Here is a 22,107-nt window from a genome sequence, read left to right on the forward strand (position 1 = left end):
CCTGCCTTTGGCCCAGGGCGTGATCCTAGAGTCCCAGGATCGAGTCCCTTGTCGGACTCCCTGCATGGAGCCTGCTTCTCCCTCTGCCTGTGTCTCTGCCTCTCTCTCTCTCTCTGCCTCTCATTAATAAATAAATAAAATATTTTTTAAAACCTGACAAGTTACATGAAACAATATTTTTCAGACATTGAACAGTTGGCAGCATAAGAGAATGATCCCTGAGAAAGGGGAAACAAATGAGGAGAGCCTTATGATTGCCCAGTTATTGCTTAGAGGAAGTCTTTAGGCCATGGTGTAGAAAGGAAGAAGGAACCCAGGCAGAGCCTGGTGGGCTCCCTGAGTTTATGAACAAGAGTTGGGAGTTCATGGAGGTCATGATAGCTGGAGTTTGCAGAGCAAGATGCTGAAGGGAAGAGAGCTGGGGAGAGAAAAAAAAGAGGGAGGGAGAAAGGGAGGGAGGGAAGGGGGGGGGAGAGAGAGAGAGAGAGAGAGAGAATGCACATGCTCAGAAGTTCTGTAAACAATCCCTCTCTCACCCTATCCTGACCCTGTGTATGAATACTGACCAGTGTATGCAGGTGGGAAAGCTACTTGAGTCCAGGAAAACAATCACCTAAAAGGAACAGACAGGGGAGATCCCTGGGGGGTTCAGCGGTTGAGCACCTGCCTTTGGCCCAGGGCATGATCCTGGAGACCTGGGATGGAGTCCCACATCGGGCTCCCTGCAGGGAGCCTGCTTCTCCCTCTGCCTGTGTCTCCGACTCTTTCTCTCTGTCTCTCTCATGAATAAATAAAATCTTAAAAAAAAAACAAAAAATAAATAAAAGAACAGACAAATTCCCAGGACTTATGCCTGGCTGGGAATAGTTAGAAATACCACCAGTTATAGTGCAAATACATAGGGCATAGGGTAGGGTATGAGAAGGCTACTGCTTCAGTAGTGAGGAATCACTACTTAGAAGAAAAAATATAGAATAAAATCACTTAGGATAAAACTACATGGGCTCCACTCAACAAAACAAGCCTCAGATGGATTGAATTGCTTCCAAGTAGTATAACTAGTACAAAACTGAAAAAGAAAAGGATATCCAGTATCCAACAAGGCAAAACCCAATGTCTGCAATCCAAAAAAAAATTGTCAGTCACCCAAAGCAGCAGGAACGTACAGCCCATAATGAAGTGGGAAAAATCAGTTAGAATTGACCCAGAAATAAAAAATATGATACAATTAATAGTCAGGGGTATAAAAAGCAATCATTAAAACTATATTCAATATTTTCAAACAGTAATGGAAAACAAAAATTTTAGGGCAAGATGTGGAAGATACCAACAGATCCAAATCAAACTTCTAGAGATGAAAAAGTACAATTAATATCTGAGATGAAAACTATACTGAATGGGATTAATAGATGATTACACACCATAGATGAAAATATGAATGGACTTAAAAATAGGGCAATAGAGGCTATCTAAAATAGAACACAGAAAGAAAAAAAAGACCGAAAAAAGATGAATAAAGCATAAGTGATCTGTGGGACAACTTTAACTGGCCTAATATATGTGTAATTAGAGTCTCTGAAAGAGAAATGAATTACCAAGCATGTCTTAACCAAACTGCTTAAAAACAATGATAGAAGGAAAATTGTAAAAGCAGTAAAAAAAAAAAAAAAAAGACAAAAGGTAGGGAAACAAAGATCAGAATGATAGATGATATCGTTGTGGAAATAAACAAAGTGAAAGACAGTAGAAATTTATAGCAGCACTATACACAATAGTCAACAGGTGGAAATGGCCCAAATGGCCAGCAATAAATGCACAGATATATATATACACACACACACACACACACACACACACACACACACACACACACTGGAATATTATTCAGCCATAAAAAATGAAAAAAAACTGGTAGATGCTGTAACATGGATGAACCTCAGAAACATGCTAAATGAAAGAAGCCAGACATAAAATTCACATATTGCAGACTCCATTTATATGAGATATCTAGAAATAAGCAAATCTATAGACAGAATGCATATTTGTAGTTGACAGGGCTAGGGAGATTAATGATTCATTTTATGTTAGGTCAATTTTATCTCAATTTAAAAAGAAAAGATAGTGGAGCAAAATCTTTAAAGTGATGAAAGAAAAATTAACATATAATTCTAAACTCAGTTAAAATATCTTTAAAAATGAAGGTGACATAAAAACTTTTTCAGGGGCACCTGCGTTGGTCAGTCCACTAAGTATCCAACTTTCATTTTTGGTTCAGGTCATGATCTCAGGGTTGTAGGATCAAGCCACCACCACATAAGGCTTGGCACTCAGTGCAGAGTCTGCTTGAAATTCTTTTCCTCTCCCGCTCCCCCACCCTGCTCCTCTCTCTCTCACTCTTTCTCTCTCTCAAATAAATACATAAATAAAATCTTAAAAAAAACTTTTTCAGATACCAGCAGATTTGCACTATAAGAATGTTAATGGAAGTCCTTCAGACAGAAGAAAGTGATATCCAGATGGAAATCCAGATCTACACAAAGAAATAAAGGACACCAGAAATGATAAAGATGTGGATAATATAAACTTTTCTTAGTTTAAAAACCATGTTAGAAGATAATTGACTGCTTAAGGAAAAACCATAATGATGTACCGTGGAGTTTATAACAAATGTAGAAGTAAAATGTACAGATAATAATCCAAAAGAGAAGATAAAATGCAATCATTAAAAATAACCCAGAATAAGGCAGAAAAAGAGGAAAGGGAGCAGAATGAAAAGCAGATGGGTCAAATAGAAAACAAATGCCAACATTATGTTATATACAAATATAATCATATTGATGACCAAATTAAGTGTAAATGGTCCAAACATCTTCCAATTAAAAGGCAGAGACTGGCAGATTGGATAAGAGAAAAGGAAGACCCAACTATTCCTTCCCTACAAAATCCTGCTTTAAGTAAAAAGATACAAATAGGTTAAAAGAAAAGGGATGGAAAAAGATTTCTCTTAGATATATTCATTGGGTATACATGCTGTCACTAATCAAAATAAAACTGGAATCACTATTATAGATGAATCAGACAAAGCAGAATTCAGAACAAAGACTTTTACCAGGATAAAAACGCCATTTCACACTGATAAAGGAGTTAATTCAACAAGAGGGCATAACAATCCTAAATGTTATACATCAAATAACAATTTCAAAAATCTGGAAAAAAAACAATAAAACTCCAAAGAAAAATGGACAAATCAACAATTATACTCAGAAATTTCAACAACTTCTCTCTCAATGATTGATAGAACAAGTAGGAAATGAATATGAATTTAGAAGGCATGAACAACACTCTCAGTGAACTTGACCTGACATTCACAGAACACTCCACTCAACAAGAGAATACACATGTATAAGATAGAGTATATTCTGACACATAAAAGAAGTCTCACTAAATATAAAAGGATCAATGTTAGATAAAATATGTTCTCTGAACACAGTGAAATTAAATTAGAAATCAGTAACAGAAAGACAGCTGGAAAAATCACCAAATATTTGGAGACTAAAGAAAAACACTTGTAAGTAACTCATGGGTCAAATAAAAATCCAAAGGAAAATTTTAAACTATTTTAAACTTAATGAAACTTAAAACACAGTGTATCAAAAGTTTTTAAGATGCTGCTAAATCAGTGCCTAAAGATAAATTAATAGCACTAGATGCTTATATTAGATAAAGCAGAAAGGTCTCAAATCAGTGACCTAATCTATCACCTTAATAAACTAGAAGAAGGAGAGTAAATTCAACCCAAAGGAATCAGAAGCAATAAAATAACAAAGATAAGGGGAAAAATTGATAAAATAGAAAACAGAAAAAAAACAAAACATTCTTTAAGGAAAAAAACATTTGATAAACCTCTAGCTAGACTGGTCAGGAAGAAGACAAGACACAAATTACTAATATTAGGAATGAGATAGAGTACATGAATACAGATCCTACAGACATTAAAAGGATAGCAAGAGTATATGATGAGTTTAATGGGTCACCGGCGTGGCTCAGTTGGTTAAGCATCCAGCTCTTGATTTCAGCTCAGGTTGTGATCTCAGAGTCCTGGAATTGAGCCTCTTATTGAGCCCTGCATAGGGCTCCAGGCTCAGCAGGGAGTCTGCTTGAAGGCTTCTCTCTCTTTCTCTCTGTCCTTTCTCCACCTCTCTCTCAAATAAATAAATAAATCTTTAAAAAATGATCTCTAAATGGAACTACTATTCTTCATAAGCTATTTATTTTTTAAAAATTTGAAAATCTTTCCCTTTTTAAGTAAACCCAAAACTGTAATTTTGGGTGAAAAGTCTAAAGAAAAAGAACAATATGATTATTCTAGTAGATGCAGAAAAAAGTTCTGACAAAATTAACATCTTTCATAGTAATAAAAACTCTCAGCAAATTACAAATAGAAGAAACTTTCATCACCTGATAAAGGATATCTATAAAAACTTCCTGCTTTATAGTGAAAGACTGGATGCCCTCTCCCTAAGATCAAATACAAGACAAGGATATTGGCGCTCACTCCCTCAACATCATATTAGAGGCCCTAACCAGTGCAGTAGGTAAGAAAAATAAATAAAAAGAATACTCATTGAAAAGGAAGAAGCAAAGCTATCTCTATTTAGGAAAGACATAAACAACTATGCAGAAAAACTGGAAGAATTTACAAGAACTAATAAGTGAGTTTAGCAAGTTGTAAGATAAGAGGTCAATATGCAAAACTCATGTGTACACACAATCAGCTGAATGAAAAACCTAATGGCAATTTTTTTTTAAAAATGCAAAAATAAATTGTATTTGTATACATTAGCAATATGAGAGCAGAAAATGAAATAAAAAGAAAAGAATCATTTACAATAGGATCAGAAATATGAAATTTTTAGAGATAAATCTAACAAAACGTGTAAGATCTTACAATTAAAACTACAAAACATCAATAAAAAAATCAAAGAAGATTTAAATAAAAAGATATATCGTGTTCATGGCTTGGAAAGCTCACTAATGTTCAGGTTGTAATTCTCCCCCCAAATAATTATATATTTAATGTAATTCCAATCAAAATCCCAGCAAGGTTTTCTATAGAAATCAATAAGCTTATTTTAAATTTATATGGAAATATAAAAGAATTAAAATTGCCAACCTAATTTTGAAAAGGAAGTTAGAAGACTCATACAACCTGATTTTAATAAAATTTTAATAAAAAGTAACAGTTATCAAGATCCTATGGCACTGGTGAAAAGACAGATATTAAAAGTCCAGAAGTAAACCCAAGCATTAATGGTCAGCTGATTTTTGACAAAAGTGCAAAGACAAGTCAATTGAGGCAGGATAGTCTTTTTAACAAATGATGCCAGAATATCCATATGCAAAAGAAAAAAGAATCTTGACCCATATCTCATACTATTTATAAAAATTAACTTAAAGTACAATATACACTTAAAAGTAATACCTGAAACTATTAAACTGCTAGAAGAAAATGTAAGAGAAAATCTTTGAGACCTTGCATCAGGCAAAGGTCTATTAGATAGAATACCAAAATCATGATCCAAAAAAGAAAGAACTGATATTTGGACTCTATCAAAATTAAAAACTTCTGCCTTTTGAAAGACACTTATAGGTGATTGAAAAAACATGTCACAGACTGGGAGATAATAATTTTTTAAAAAGATTTTATTTATTCATGAGAGACAGAGAGGGGGCGGGGGCAGAGACACAGGCAGAGGGAGAAGCAGGCTCCATGCAGGGAGCCTGATGTAGACTCGATCCCGGGACTCCAGGATCACACCCTGGGCCGAAGGTGGCGCTAAACCGATGAGCCACCCAGGCAAGGGAGATAATACTTATATCTGATAAGGACCTGTATCCAAAACATACAAAAATTCTCAAACTCAATAAAACACATTATAATCTTTAAAATGTGCAAAAGATTTTAACAGACATGTCATCAAAGAGGGTATACCATGGAAAACAAACCCAGGAAAATACGTTCAATATTATCAGCAATTAGGGAGGTGCAAATTAAAACCACGGTAAGATCTTATTACATATCTGTTAGAATGACTTAAAACTCAACACCAAAAAAAAAAAAAAAAAAAAAGCAAAACAAAAAACAAAACAAAACAAAAAAACAACTAAAAAATGGGCAAAGGATCTGAATGTTTTTCCCAAGGAGACATACAGGTGGCCAAAAGACACGTGAAAAGGTACTCAAAATCACTAGTCATCAAGAAAATGCAAGCGAAAACCACAACAGAGAACCTGACACCAGTCAGAATGGCTAGAATTAAAAAAAAAAGCAAGAAATAATAAGTATTCATGAAGATGTGGAAAAAAAACTGTTGTGAACTGTTGGGAATATAAATTGGTGCAGCCACTGTGGGACACAGTATAGAAGTTTCTTTAGAAATTAAAAATAGAAATACTATATGATCTAGTAATTCCACTAGTGGGTATTCACCCAAAGAATACAAAAACACTAATTCAAAGGGATATAGGCACCCCTATGTTTATAGCAGCATTGCTTATAATAGTCAAGATATGGAAACAACCCAAGTGTCCATCCATAGATGAATGGATAAAAAAGAGATACATCTTTTGTACACACACACACACACACACAGAATATTACTTGACCATAAAAAAGAATGAGCTTTTGCCATTTGTGGCAACATGGATGGGCCCTAGAAGGTATTGTGCTTTGTGAAATAAGTCAAACAGAGAAAGGCAAGTGGCGCATGATTTCACTTACATGTGGAATCTAAGAAAACAAAACGAATGAAGGAAGGAATGGAGGAAGGAAGGAAAGAAGGAAGGAAGGAAAGAGCCAACCAACCGACCAAAAACCACACTTAAATACAGAGAACAAACTGGTGGTTGCCAGAGGGGAGGAGGGGATGGGGAAATGATGAAATAGATAAAGGGAATTAAGGGGTTCAAACTCCCAGTTATAAAATAAATAAGTCATGAAAATGAAAAGTGCAGCAGGAAAACAATCAATAAGATTGCAATAACATATGGTGATAAGTGGCGTCTGCAATTATAGTGATGAGCACTGAGTAATGTATGGAAATGTTGAATCACTGCTGTACACTGGCAACTAATGTAATACTTCAATAAAAAAAAAAACCCTTTATGTAAATGCTTATTGCGGCTTTATTTGTTATCACCCCAAACTGGAAACAAACCAAATGTCTTTCTTTTTTTTTTTAAATTAATTTTTATTGGTGTTCAATTTACCAACATACAGAGAAACACCCAGTGCTCATCCCGTCAAGTGTCCGCCTCAGTGCCCGTCACCCATTCCCCTCCACCCCCCGCCCTCCTCCCCTTCCACCACCCCTAGTTCGTTTCCCAGAGTTAGGAGTCTTTATGTTCTGTCTCCCTTCCTGATATTTCCCAACATTTCTTTTCCCTTCCTTTATATTCCCTTTCACTATTTTTTATATTCCCCAAATGAATGAGAACATACACTGTCTGTCCTTCCCAAATGTCTTTCAATTGATGAATGGAGATAAACAGTGTACATCATTACAACGGAATACTCCTCAGGAAGAAAAATCAATGAACTCCTGATACACACAATGTGAGTGAATCTTACTAAATACTATGATTCCATGTGTATGACATTCTGGAAGAGGCAAAACTATACGGACAGGAACAGTGGTTGTCAGAGGTGGGAGAGGAGTTGACAACAAAATGGCACAGGGCAACAATTAAGGGTGATGGAGCTGTTCTCTATCACGACTGTGGTGGTAGTTACAGGACTGTGGATGTTTGTTAAAACTTGTAGAATTGTACACTAACAACGGTGAATTTTACCGTAGGTAAGTTATACCTTAAATATTTTTTAATGGAAAAATTAAAAAACCTAATGGATGAAACCCAGGGAGTTCTTTGTATAAGCTTCTATCTCATGGAAAACCCACTCCCCAAAGCCCCTGTTCCCAAGAGCATCATGGGGTGTGGTGGCCCTATGTTTGGCATTCAAGGGCACATGCCAACAGGAGGGGCTGCAGGTATTGGCTCAGGAATGGGTGGGGAGAGTCAGGACTTTCGGACCAGAGGAGGATACGAATCAGCCCCTGTTACTCACCTGCTGGGAGGAGCAAAGCAGACCCCCAGAATGGTACCACACAGGGTGGGGTGCAGTTGGACACCAGCCTCATTGGCAGAGGTGGGGTTAATGTAAAACTCCTGAAGCTTAAAATCAGGGCTCCTCACTTATACAGCCCCCTTCTTGGAAGGGGCTCTAGAAATGTGTCAATGGGCATATATTTTTATAAAGACTGCAGAAGTAGATATTTTAATCACAATCATTTGAGGTCACCATCTCTTGCCATTCTAACTTCTCCTCATTCACAATATTCCTCCTGTCCTCCTCTGACATTAGAGTGGCCACAAATGGTTTAATTAAAATCACTTACAAATATATCCACTTTTGCACTATTCTTCTTTAAAAGGGTCCCTCCCCACCCTTGCCCCCAGTCATGAATAAGCCTCAAGACTTCTCCAACCCTGGATGCCTTGCTCCTTGCCTGATTGCAGCCCTAGGAAGAACTGGCTTTTGAGGCACTCACCTTCCGGCTGAAACGGTCAATGGTCACCTGATGGGTCAGGTGAGTCATATTCAGCATCACCAGACAGAACGGGGGCCAGTTCAGGTGCCCCTGCAGAGAGAGCCCAAACCTTATCAGCTCAGAGCCCAGTCCTGTTGCCTCCTCCTCCTGGGGAGCCACTGTGAGCACACTTTCCCTGCCACCCCCTCTCAACACACCAGAGGCACTCGTTGGAGCCGTGCAGATACTGCACAGAATCCCATGGAACATTTCTGGTTCTACCTGACTGCCTGTAAGCCCAGGAGCAAAAACAAACCAAAAAACCCTGCCTCCTTCCACCTGGCTCATGAGGATATCCTAGGAGGTGATTCTCTGCAGCCAGCACCCTTGGCCACAGGCCATACCCCTGAGGAGTATCCCAGTATCCCAGCTCCTCTGCACTTGGATGCCTCCCACCTGGGCCTACACAGCTGGGACAAGTTGGGAATGGTGCAGGGCCCAGGGAGGGCCAGGAGGCAGTGCACTCCACTCACCGTTTCTCCCCATATCCATTCCGGGAGACCCCTGACAGAAGGAGCTACTGTAGGGGCTTCTGCCTCTGTCCTCGCTCCTGGCACCCCTCAAAACCCAATTCACTACTCAATCTCCCCTCCAAACCTAGTCAAATCCCGAGGCCCCAGCAGGAAAGGGGGCAAGGGGCAGTCACCAGGTTGGCGCTTTTGCAGTCAAGGACGTGGACGGTGACCATTTCGCTGGGGCTCTGGGTGAGGATGTAGATAGCCTCCTTGAACAGGGCTACGTGGCTCCCATCGAAGGTCACAAAGCTTAGATCAGGGAAGATTGAGCATCGGCCTGGGGGAGGGACAGGGAAGAGAAGACTAAACAGATGCTTCTGGGGCCAGGGCTACCCAGGAACAAAGGGCAGGCACCTTGGCCTTTTCCTGGGTGATTCAGAGGCCCTGGGGGCTGGAGAGTCACTCAGAGCAGGCATCACAGAGATGAGGTTGCAAGAATAGGGGACCTGCCAGGTCAGGGGTCACACTGAGACAAGAGATCCCATCGGAGAGTACATTCAGGTCAAAGTCACCCTGACACCAAGCAGCAGACAGGTAAGGGGCCGAGGTCATGCTCGGGGAGGACCTAGTGGACCCCAGGACTCACAGGCACATTCCCAGAGGGGGCAGCAGTGATCGCCGCCCACCCTCACTGCGAGGCCCAGGACCCCACAGCGAGGGGGTGTGGCACCCTGGGGACAGTGCTGGGACTGATTCACTCGGATCAGCTGGCCTTCCAGGCAGATGTGGCGGACGCAGTCCTGTTCAGCGATTGGCTAGGGCACAGGGTGGAGGGACAGCATGAGTACCCAGCCCAGGGCAGCAGCCACTCACTACTCCCTGTCTCAAACCTAAGGGCATAAGATCCTTTCCACTGTCGGTCAGAATAGGGCAGGGGGACCCAGCAGCAAGACAACCGGGGAGTGGGGTCCTCACCCTCCACCCACCCATCATGCCCACTGGAACCTGGGGATGGGCTGAGCATGAGATTGGGGTCAGGGGCCTGAATCCCAGAGACTTCTGTGTATCTGCCCAGCCCTTGCAGAGAGCTCCAGGTACATAGGGGTACAGACGCGCTAGCTCAGACGCAGAAAAACCTGAGCATACCCATGCATGCACGTGTGCACACACAACCTCTCTTTATCTCTTTCTTACAAAAGCACATATAGTCTTGTGACACCATCCATCACACACACAAAGATATATGACTGCTCACCCTGAGTCTCACACACGTAAACTATGCACACATAGGCCCACATGGCTCTACGGACACAAACATACACACACCAGCACACTCGTGTTGTCACACTAAGTCATCCAATCAGCCCCAGGGGAACGATGAGGTTGCTATGACATCAGGGGCCCAGAGCAGCCTGGAGAATTTGTCAGGCTCCAGAGTGTGGGGCAAAGGTGAGGGGGGTGACTGAACCCCCATCCTGCAGCCTGGCGGCTGGTGAAGGAGAAGCTGCCACAGACCATGAGGAATGTGACTCCAGGATGGTGTCCCAGCCATGTGGCTAGGGAGAGGGGCATGGAGGGACCACACAGAGGTGGGCTGACAAGTCACTCACGACACAGGTGGCAGATGCATCGTCCTCAGTGATGGCTGTCACGGTCACAGCCGAACTCGCTGCAATGCTCTGGGCTGGGGCTGAGCGTCCAGACTGCTTGGTGGTGGCCTGTGCCCCCAGCTCTGCTGGGAGCTGAGGCCCAGCCGAGGTCCCATGGGCCTCGGACAGCTGAGGGAGCAGAACAAGTGAGCTCTCTCGGGAGGCGGTCCTGGCTGAGACATGACTCAAGGGGTAGGATGTGGGTGCCAGTGGCACTGTGACGGCCCAGGGGCCACCAGCCTCAGGTGCCAAGGTAGCAAGAGTGTGGGCCACAGCAGGTGTGAGTTCTGTGGGCATACCCTGAGCAGGGCCATATATCCAGGAGGGCAGGGACACTTGCTTGGACAGGATGGCCATCTTCTCCGTGGTGCTCTTCTGTGGGGCAGCAGATAGTGTGGAGGCTGCCCCCCCGGCCATGGCCACGATTCCAGAGGCTGGCAGTGTGGCTCCCAGAAGCAGGCCTGGTGTCGTGCCCGCTGCCTGAGGGGGTGCGTGACTGGGTAGGTCTACCTGGGCCACAACAGCAGGGGTGAGAGGCAGTGCTGAGCTGAGTGTCTGAGTAGGTGCAGTCGTGGCCACAGTGGGAGATGCGGCCTGCTGATGGAGTGGAAGGGTGATGATGGAACCCTTGGACCCACGTGTGGCCACTGGGGCCGAGGTGCCCACCTTGGCCAAGGGCAGGCTGGTATCGAGAGGCAGACCAGAGAGGAGTTGTGGTGGCCGAGTTGAGTCCAGGGACACAAAGGGTGTGACCCCCAGCCCATGTGCAACTGTGGACTGGCTGGTGGCAGCTGTGGTCCCTGGGGGCAGAGCTGGGGGCCTGGTGGCTCTGGTGGTTTGGTGGGTGGGGTGGAGTGGGGCAGTGGGGACGGGTCTTGGAAGTGTGGATGCTGGTATGCCCGTGGGCTGGGGGGGCCCAGGCTGCCTCTCTGTGGGTGAGCTGCCTCCCAGCTCCCCTCTCTTGGTAGCCAGAGCACTGACAGGAACCTGTTCTGCTGTTGTTCTACCCTCGGCTAGGGGGCCGCTGGGACTGGAAACGCTCTGGGCCTGTATGGGCTGGGGCATCCCTGTCCTGCTCTTGGCCTTTGTGACTGCAGTTGTCAGCAAAGCCTTGTGGGATCCCAAGGAAGTGGGAAGCCTGGAGGTCACTGCAGGGGAAGCCACAGGCCTGGAGGAGGAACTTGCAGGCAACTCCAGGCTTGGGAAGGGCTGGAGGGGGGTGGTCTTCATAGGCAAGGAGCCAGGGCCTGGGACTGTCACAGCTTTGGTCATGAGTGGGAAGCGAGGTGCAGGGGCTGACCGGGAGGATACTGTGATGTTGGGGATCCCTGTAAAGGTCACGGTCACCCTAGTCGTCTTCACAGCACCTGACCCCATGCTAGGTGTGAGTGTCTGCTGCGGAAGGGCCAGGGATGAGGACTCTGGGGTAAAGGGGGTGGCCAGGTGGCTGGCAGTCACTCTCTTACTGGCTGGGGGCTCTGTGGGGTGGGCAGGGAGGTTAGATACAGTGATCCCCAGCGGCTGCCGCAGCGTGGCCTGGGTAGGGCCTGGAGTCAGCCCTGGCCCCTCAGTAGCTGCCACGGGTGGGTTCAGGGCTGTGGTGAGCGGGGCAGCTGGAGTGAGCCGTGGCCTGTGGGAGGGCGCCCCGGGAGCTTCCTGTGGAAACTGCAGCTCCTTGCCACTGAGAGTGGGCAGCTCTTGACTGGGAGGCAGAGTCTCGTTGCCAAGAGACTCCTCTGTGCGAACCAAATCCACGGGCTCCACGCCTGGGGCAGAGAGAGAAGCTCAAACAGTGGGTGTCTGCTGCCCGCCCCAGGGGGTCTTCACCAGGCAGGGCTGTGTAGTAGGGCTCCTGAGCGAGCACCCGAGGTGAGCCTGGGGAAGGCAGCTTCCAACGGCCAGCCAGGCTGCCTGACCCACCCCGGGGCCTCTGTCCTGTGGTACTGGATGGCTCAGCAGGTCTGGACCCTGCCCTCAAAGCCTGAGCTCAGAGCCAACGGACCTCAGGTCTACCTTTGCCTGTACTGGGTTCCTGCCACCTGACCCCAAGCCAGTCCCTTCCCCCAATCTGGGCCTCACGTTGTTCTCTGTTTAATAGGAAGAACGAACTGGATGAGGTCCCTGCCTGCTCTAAAGGTCTCCTCCAGAGGCTCCTCTGCTGGCCCTGCTTCTCCAGGGACCTGGGGACTCTGGGCATGATTGGTGAAGGAGACCCTGGAGATTTAGAGGAATCTGAGGGAGGGATGAGAAGTCTTGGCCACTCACAGTCCTCCAAGTAGACACATCTCTGTGTGACTTCGTCCAGGACCTTGGGAGTGGGACATGCAGGCACACAGCCTTCTACCCTGAGGACAGAGCAGGGGGCCAGTTAGTAGTCCGAAATATGGGGACGATCATCTTTCACCTGGATTGAGCACAGCTTCATCCCTCCTCATGACACATGTCACATGAACCTCCAGAGATGCTTGTACAGGAGCACATACACCCAAACGTGCATGTTACATGCTTTTGCACACTCCTGCTCCTCAGACCAAGAGGGAAACATGAACGAGGTCTGGTTATGCACACACTTGTGCGTGCACACACACATGCTCCTATGTGTCAGCATTTAGGTACACTATCACACCTGCAAGACTCAAAAACATTCACACAGGTACATATACATCCAGACGCTCAAAACATCAGTGTATACCTTCCCACACACACAGCAGCTGCAGCAACACCCTGACACATGCAGCTCACACACGTGCACATATGCCCAGCTGTGTGCAGCCCATGGACACTGGTATGCCCACACAAATACACACAGGGCCCAACTATATGCACATCATCATACACAAATCAACATTCATATGTGCCCATCCACATAAGTCAGGTTCATTCTGGTACACACATCTGCATACACACACCCACAAAACATGTGTTCACAAGTACGTGTGAGCACACACACACACACCTCAGTACATGCTCATGCCTATGCCTGCAGACCACGCACCCATTTACACATGCATGTGCTCAAATCCACTAATGTACACACCGCGACCCCATGCCCCCTCACCTTGGCACGTCCCAGCAGCTAGCTGCCTGTGGGTCCCGGCAGGTTTGGAAGCAGGGGCTGGTGCAAGCATCGTAGCGCCACTCACAGATGGGGTAGGCAGCCCCTGAGGGCTTGGCATCTGGAAAGGTGACCCGTCCCGAGACTGAGTGAGACTGGGTACCAGCTCAGGGTCAGGTGACAGGACACAGAGGTCATCCTAGCTCAGCCCATCCCTGCCCTGCTCCACAGAAGAGACAAATGGACACATGCAGGAAAAGTAAAGAAAAATCAAGTAAAATGATAACATATAATATAAAATAAAAGCCAACCTAAGGGAAAACTGTACCCCTGTGAGTTGGGGTTGGTGTCTGGGGGACCCTTGGGATGGGGCTGTGGAGACTTGGAGTAGGGCCAAGAACCCCAGGGTGGGTGGCTACAGAGCAGTCAGCTGCCAAAGAGAAGGTGGGGACACCTGATCCTCTCCATAAGGTTGCCCTGTCACCCTGCTCCTCTGGGACATTGGTGGCCAGCCTGGTCCTACACCCTTGGTAGCTAGTAATAATAATAACAAACACAACACTCAACTCCTAAATAGCACCGAACACAACTTTCAACATCTTTGCAACTATTTCCTTCTTAATGCTCACAATAATCCTATGATGCAGGACTATCATTATCCCTGTCTTATGGATAAAGAAACTGAGGCACAGACGATGTGGGGAAACTTAAACTGTCCCAGGAGAGATTTCCTCAAAAAAGGTCCTGTGGCCAGTGCCCTGACAGATGAGGAATCCTCAGAGAAAGCAGACAATGGGGGATGTGGAGGCAGACAAGACCCCAGACCATCTTAGCACAAGTGGCCTGTCTCGGAAACCACGGCCTGAGCAGGGAACGTACGTCCCACCTGACGCCTCTATCCCCACACTGCTGATGACTGTGAAGAAACCTGCTTTTCTAGGATCCTTGAGACAAGAGCTGAGAATTTACATTTGGAGAGGACCTACTACAAGCCAAGCCTGTGAGATGCAATCCGTCCTCACAATAATCCCGTGAGGCAAACAGCCCCACTGTACAGAGCTGGACGGTGGGCAGCGCTCCTCCGAGTGCCAAGGACTAGGGTGAGGATTTGAACCCAAGGCTTCATTCGACTCTGCCTCAGTGTCTTCCAGAAAGGGACACAAGTCTTGCCATTATAGCCAGTGATGAATCCGTTCATTGGCGGACTCTATAGATGACCACTGAATGTAAGAATGAGCTGGCCCAGGCCTGGTTTGTGGGGGAGGTGATAAATGAAGGGGCTGGTTGGAGATATATTTATGCACACATGTAAACGGATCCATTCATGCAGCACAAAGCGCCCCCACAGGCACAGACATACGTGTGCCCATGCACGAGGCACAGGGGCCTCCCTGGAGTGCTGGAGAAATTGTGATCCCTTCCTGCAGGGTATAAGCAGAGAGCAAGGTCTTGGGGGCAGACCCACCTGGCAGCGGGATGGCAAAGTCCAGGAACCCCCCCCCCCCGCCCCGGCCTTAGCTGGAAGAGGCGTGCAGTTGCTCCATTGCTGCTCAGGATGGAGGGCAGAGGGAGACCGCTGCCTCCTCAGCCTGGTGCCCCAGGGAGCGGTCTTTGAGCTCACAGGGCAGGCATGTGTCCCCATCAGCAAGAAACCTGAGCCAGTGGGCTATGCAAGCTGGGGCCAGGAGCACTTCTTACCTTGCTCCCACAAAGCCTGTCCTATTTTTAGACCATGTAATTGGCCCGTGGGTGGAGGCAGGACCCAGGCAGCTGGCTGGGCCCCAAGCCCCACTGCACCCTAGGCCACCAACATGGAGGTCAGGGCAGCACCCAAAGGTGGCCTCCCTGCACCAGGACAGTGGGAATTCTGCTTCTTGAGGGCAACTGGAAGGATGTGATGGGAGAGGGCAGGAAGGGCCGTCTGAGGAGGGGCTGAGGGTGATGGCAGGGTGGACACCTACCCAGAAGGCGGAACAACGTGCCCCGGCGGAAGGCCTCCGTGTGCTCATACAGCCGCAGGACCAGCGTGGGGCCCGACACGCAAAGGAAGGACCCAGGCTCGGCCAGTGACTCCAGGGCCACTAGGCCTGCCTGCCACGTCCCCCGGTGCAGTGAGAAGGAGGCATGGTGGTGGAAGGCAACGCTGCCCTGCCACTTAGCCAGCTCCAGAGACCCATTGGCTGTGACATGGAGGAAGAAGTTGGCTCTGTCTGCTGCCTCCAGGGACACCACATCCGGGTCTGTAAAGAGCCAGGTGGGTGAGGGGAGTGCCGAGAGGGGTCCAGGTGAGGGGCAGAGCCTGGCATGCATCTGCACTCCATGACTCAGGGCAGCAACACGCCCCGTGGGTTAGCTGAGCCCTGCTCCTCCGTGCCTGCCCACCTCCTTCTGCCTGCTGGCTGCCCCTCTGCACACACCACCTCTCCCTGAGAGAAGTGGAAGGTTAGAGAAGCTGCCAGCTGCCAAACCTCGGGGAGGTGTCTCCCTCCCACCTCCCTTCCCTCCTCCCTCTTTCCTTCCTTTCTCCATCCCTCCCTCCCTCCCACTCTCCCTCCCTCCATCCATCCATCCCTCTTTTCTTCCTCCCCGTAAGCATTTTGAGGACCCTCTGTGTGCCAGGAGGAATTCTAGATGCTAGGGATACAGCAGTGAACAGACTGACAGAAACGGCCGCCTTGGAGGAGTCACGTTCTATCGGACACACTGGGCAGACAGGTTTGCTGAATGGACAGGTTTCAGGGACCCCAGCTTGGTCCTGCTCCACACAGAATCCCAGAGGGTCAGAGCCGGCAGACTGAAAGGATGTTGAGTCCAGCCCACAGATGAGAAAACAGTGACCCCAAGAGGAGAAGGGGCTTGCCCTGAGCCCTACAACTGGTCTCAGCTGTCCTCTCTCCTGTGTCCACAAAGGCCCAGTTCTAGAAAGTGGGGCTCGTTGCCAGGTGGATAACCTCCTGCATGGGGACCCTGCAGATTTTGTGAGCCTCCAAATCTACAAGCAGGTGTCCAGGAGTCCTGGCCCACCATGACTGGCCGTGTTGTGTGCAAGTGACTTAATGTGCCTGTGTTGTCGTGAGGGGCAAACCAATATGGCGCAGGTGAAGGCCTAGCACGGGGCTTGGTGTGTCTTCCCTCCCAGCCCATGTGGCCCTGTCACACCTCCCTGAGCAGCTGTGAGGAGACAGGAGGCAACCGGAAGAAGGATTCGTTATTGACAGTAATAACAGTAAATGCTATTTATCAAGGACTTACTATGTGCCAGACACAATGCTAAGCAAGCCCTCTACCTGCTGGTTTATTAAATTCCAAGAGAGCCCTAGGAAGTGGCCAATTCATTCATTCAGCAGCTCACATTTTCTGAGCCCCTATGGTGTGCCAGGTGCTGTTGTAGGCACAATGGGAAACAAAAGGACCCAAATCCCTGCCCTGATGGAGCTTACATTCAAGGGGGAGGAAGATAAACACCATTAACAAGTAAAATCTATAATAGGTTAGCAGGGGATGATCTTGCTATTCCCATGTTACAGAGGAGGAAAGTAAGGCTCAGAGTTGCACTACCAGTGGAAGCGGGAGGCAGGATGAGGAGACCAGGCAGGCTAGAGTCCAGAACCTTAACCTCTGCACGGTCTGCCCCAAGGATGGGATCCAGGAGCAGGCCCAATTGTATCATGATCATATATATCACTTCTGTCTCCTGGATGGGACCGTGGACTTCCGGTGGATGGGGATGTGTCTCTTCCATGCCTGATGCCCCAGTGCTTAGCTCTGTGCCTGGCCTGGGAATAAGGCTCCATGAAAGGGAGGGAGGGGAGGGGGCAGCGGGGGAGGGATGCAGGGGTGGGGAGAGGTCCTCATAACTAGGTAAACTGCAGACCCGGAGAATCTGAGACTTAACTTCTTAGGCTGGGATGAACTCTCTGAGAAGTCTTGGGTCATGGTTCCAGTTGATGCTGGGATGGGCCGCATCCCTGCAGTTAGGGAGACACTGACCAGATGGGGCCAGTGGGATGTGGAGGTAGAAATACCGATCACAGTGGCACACTGGGACACTCACAAATAGCCACAGAAAAGACTCCCTAGCACTGGTTGAACTGATGCCTTGGCTGGCCCAGGGCCTAGCAAAACTACATCCAGGCGTCCGTCTGCACCAGGCAAGGGCCCCGCTGCCCCTTAAGCACTACTGAATTCTGAAGGGAGGACACTACAGTGAAGCCAGTCCGGTCTGCAGACTGTCTGAGACCCAGGAGGCTTTGGCTGGTTCCAGGCGTGTCCCAGTTTTGTGTGACGTGCCAGCCCAGAACCCAGGATCCTAACCCCACCTGCTCCTTCAGTCACAGAAGGAAGCCTGCTGGAGTCAGCATCTCAGCCAGCTCCCCTCGGGCACTTAGTCTCTCCAGTCTCAAACATGGAGTTGGGGGGAGGAGGAAGAAGAGGAGGAGGAGAAGCAGGAAGAGATGGATGAAGGTGGAGGGGAGGGAGAGAAGAGGAGGGGGAGAGGGAGTGGGGGGGCAGGAAGGAGCGGAGGAGGAGAGGGAGAGGAAGGAGCAGTTGTTGCCACCAGGCTTGCCCAGAACACAGCAATGGTATAAAGCAAGGCACAAAAGTACATCCAGACCTTGGCCTCCCTGCTTTTTCCAAGGAGAAAATGGAAGGCATCTCTTTGAAGAGACTGACAGGCTGACCCAGAAGCCTGTCTCAGCGGGGAGAGGGGCATCTGTTGGAGCTCCACTTTTCTCCAGCTACTGCAGATTGCTTAGGGCCTCAGCATCCTCCCCTCCTCTGGCAACTGCCTCCCTCCCCCAAGGGCTGGGGAGGGGCTGCAGGTAGGCCTTACCGTGAGCCTTGGCCTTGTATAGGGCAGCTGTCAGCAGGAAGTTCACAATGTCCCCTGGAGCCACGTCCTCTGTGCTCACTAGGACTATGGCACCGCCTGCTGCCTTGCTGGCTACCAGGGCACTGCCAGCTGCCACACTGGCCAGTTGGTAGGGACCCTTACCTAGTGCTGGAGAGAAGGGGCCCAATCGTGAGGCCTGCCCCCATGCACCTCTGCCCACCTCCCATCCTGCCAGCGGTGGGGAACAGAGGCTAGAGAGCTACTCTCAGCCACCTTCCTCACCCCAGGCCCCAGGGAGCTTGATTCCACAAGAAGGGACATGTACTCCAGGCTGTCAGGCCCTGATGGGAAGGGACTGACTCTCTGCACAGCATCTGAACAATTTCACAGGAAACCTAGGCACGGGGCCACCCATGGGAGATATCTGTTCCACCCCCACCTTCACCTCAGCAAATGTCTCTCCTTGGGCCTGTCCCACAGCCACTACTCTATTTGGGGTAGTGAGTCTTCTGAGACTCAACATCGGACCTAGTCTCTGTCCACCCAAGCCCTGAGGGATGAAAGCTGGGAAGTGTCTGGCTCAACCTTAGTGTTTACTTACTTCTCTCAAATATATCATTTTTGTGTCTCTTGGGTTCCTAGTTGTTGGTATAGGTTACAGAGAGTCATGGGTGCCTTATAGCCAACCTCCCTGCCTCTGGTGTGCCTCCGGCCTCCAGTGTTTCCTGCCCACAGGTGCCTGAGTCACCTTTCTAGCCACACTCGCTGCTGGGACTCATCCATGGCTCCCCATTGCCCTCACAATGGAACCCAAGAGCCCAACTTGAATCCAGGGACCCTTCATGCCCCAAACCCCACCTACCTCCCCACACCCTTGAACTTCTCTGGCTCTTCCTTGAAAGAGCCATGCTGTGTTCCACCTCATGCCTCTCCTCATGCTGTCCGCCCACTCAGACTAGTCCTCCCTGTTTTGTGCCTGGCAAACGCCTACTCAACCTTTGGGGCCCAGCTCAAATGTCACCTCCTTGGCGAAGCTCTCCCTGCACCCTCTCCCGCCACACACAAACGTCATCCTTCCTCCTCTGCACTCCACCAGCCCTTGGAGCATGGCACGCACTGATCACAGCTCTTATGATGAGGATCTCGATGGTGGACTGACATCTGTCCCCTGAACCAGATGGGAAACAGGCAACGCTATGCTAGGTAAATGCATAACAAACTCTCAAACAAACAAAACCCCAGTTTGAAGCACTGGTGGATTCCCATGGTATGAATGTGCATGGCAGTGGCCAGTTTCAAACTACCAAATGGATGTGGAGTTAGGACCAAACGATGGCTAGAGAGCCAGGGTGAGCCGGCTCCAGCACACCCCTGTGACAGGCCTCTTGACCACTGATTCCCCAGCACCCAACAAGGGCCCAGACCAGAGAAAATGTTGGTAGAAGACAGAGCAAGGAATGGATGGGTAGGTGGATGAGTAGGTGGAGGATGCTAGAAACAGCTTGTCCTTTGCCAGTTACTGCCACCCAAAATGCCACAGAAGGGAGAAAACTCTGCTCAGAGCTGTCTTGCTGAAATGTCTTGCCTGATGTCAGAGAGACCTTGCCTGTCCCAGCAACTGTGATTCTCCTGTTACAGATTCTTTCCTATAAGGAAAGCTTCCTCATAGCCAGGAGGAAGCCCTTGGCCATCAGTAGTCCCTAGGGGCTAACATTTTGGAGGGTCTGTAGTCACCAAATTATCATGCTTCACCCTGGTCCAGCTCTCATCTTGCAGACCCCCTAACTGGCATCCAGGCCTCTAGTCTGTCCCCCACTATATTTCACCTGCTATACTCTCTGCCGGTGGGACAATCCTCAACCCCAAATCTGATAATGCAGGTAACTAAGAACAAAGCCTTGGGCCTAAACGCACAAAGGCCTGCTCCTGGCATGGTACTTGGAAGGGGATGGGGAGCAGGGCTCAGAAGTCAAAGGTGAATGGTACCAAGGACCTGATGAGCATCTAATTCTGCCAAGATCTGACTTCCCACCCTATTGCCTATGACCCTAGTGATTAAAATGAATAATGAGCTCTAACGCTGGACATTAGCCTCCCTCAGGTCTTTAGTCGTGACCTGTGCTTTCACCCTAGCTAATGCAGAAGTTGGAGCATATCCTGGTACCCTGTGACTTTGGCTAAATTTGAAGATGAATCTGACAGGCTGAGCCAAGCTATAGGTTTTGCCCCAGCCATCCGCAGAAAGAGCAGCTTGCATTTGCCTTTGCCACTCAAAAGTTCAGGAGATTTAAGACAATGTTCCATGAGCCTAATGAGCTAGGGTTTTTAGGTGCAAATGGGGTTTTTTACTTCCTGGTGAAGCTGCCCTGGGTAAAAACAACTCCCAAGAAGCTGGCCTGGCCTAGATTCTACAGAGGTGCTGCAGGAGCCTCTAAAGACAGAGTTCCGGGGCATCCCTGGCCTCTGCACTGTGTGGGTCCTCTCTGCATGGTGGGATCTCTCCTTGCACCATGTCACAGCTCTTCCAGGGCCAGCAGTGTCTTAGGATGGTTGATGCTGTTATGGCATCAGGGCAGGGCTAGCAGTATCTCAGCCCCCCCAGGCTCCACTTGGGGAGGATGGTCTTACCTTTGTTAAAGAAGTCACAATCATATGCTGAAAGAGAGAGAACAAGACTTCTTGAGAAGCCTGGGACAGATGGGCAGAGCCAAGGCCCCTAGCATCCCAGCTGTCCCAGATCTGGCCTGCCTCCCAAACTTCAAGATTTAGGCATGGTCATTTGATTCGGATATCTTAAGGTGTAGGAGATACTGTGGCTCCTCTCTGTGCCCCCAGCACAAAGCTCGAAGCCTGGCCTGGAGTAAGCACTCAGCATGTATCGAGTGAATGAAAGTGAATGGGTGAATGAGTGAATGGATGTTGGACAGAATGGTGCATTTTGTGTGGCTCCAAAGGGTAAGGTTAGAGTCAAGGAGCAGAAACTCCAATCACAAATGTTATAGCAGGTCCTGGAGAATGCAAGCACAAGGTAGAAGCTGGTATTTCAAGAACCTTGGGTGTACGGGAACCAGGAGCTCCAGGACCCAAGGCTCTTTCAGGCCTCTGGGTGTAGTTTCCAGCAGGATATGACAAGCTCCTCCAAGTGTGTGCTCAGTGCACCCTCTAGTGGCCTGGCCCAGCACCGCAGCCTGATGCCCAGGCATCTCAGCCATGGATTCTTTCAAACTGGAGCAAACTAGGTACTTACTCTGTCATTAGAAGGCTTTTTTTTTCTTCCTTCTGTTAATCAGTAAGCCAAAGGGCTACTGTAAACCTGAGGAAGGGGTGATCTAGTCTGGCTTTGTTTCTGGGCTGCCCCTGTCTCTGGACAGAGAAGGGAAGGAACCCATTCCCAGGCTGCAGGGGCAGATGACTTGGCAGGGGCACCTAGAGCCAGAAGCAAGGCCACCAGGAGCCAGTGGGCAGA

General features: G+C 48.4%; 1 protein-coding gene across 1 annotated transcript in view; it reads right to left on the reverse strand.

The window, feature by feature from the left end:
- Positions 1-22,107, reverse strand: part of OTOG (otogelin) — an 89,215-nt gene that overhangs the window by 18,660 nt on the left and 48,448 nt on the right. Inside the window, exons 31-39 of the mRNA XM_072725470.1 lie at positions 21,270-21,296; positions 18,642-18,809; positions 15,769-16,047; positions 13,811-13,928; positions 13,018-13,097; positions 10,714-12,518; positions 9,750-9,918; positions 9,295-9,440; positions 8,610-8,699 (exon numbers count right to left, since the gene is read on the reverse strand). Coding sequence (XP_072581571.1) covers positions 8,610-8,699; positions 9,295-9,440; positions 9,750-9,918; positions 10,714-12,518; positions 13,018-13,097; positions 13,811-13,928; positions 15,769-16,047; positions 18,642-18,809; positions 21,270-21,296 — 2,882 coding nt within the window. The remainder of the gene's footprint in view (positions 1-8,609; positions 8,700-9,294; positions 9,441-9,749; positions 9,919-10,713; positions 12,519-13,017; positions 13,098-13,810; positions 13,929-15,768; positions 16,048-18,641; positions 18,810-21,269; positions 21,297-22,107) is intronic.

The sequence above is a fragment of the Vulpes vulpes genome, chromosome 11 (assembly GCF_048418805.1).
Source record: "Vulpes vulpes isolate BD-2025 chromosome 11, VulVul3, whole genome shotgun sequence".
Classification (NCBI taxonomy): Eukaryota; Metazoa; Chordata; class Mammalia; order Carnivora; family Canidae; genus Vulpes; species Vulpes vulpes.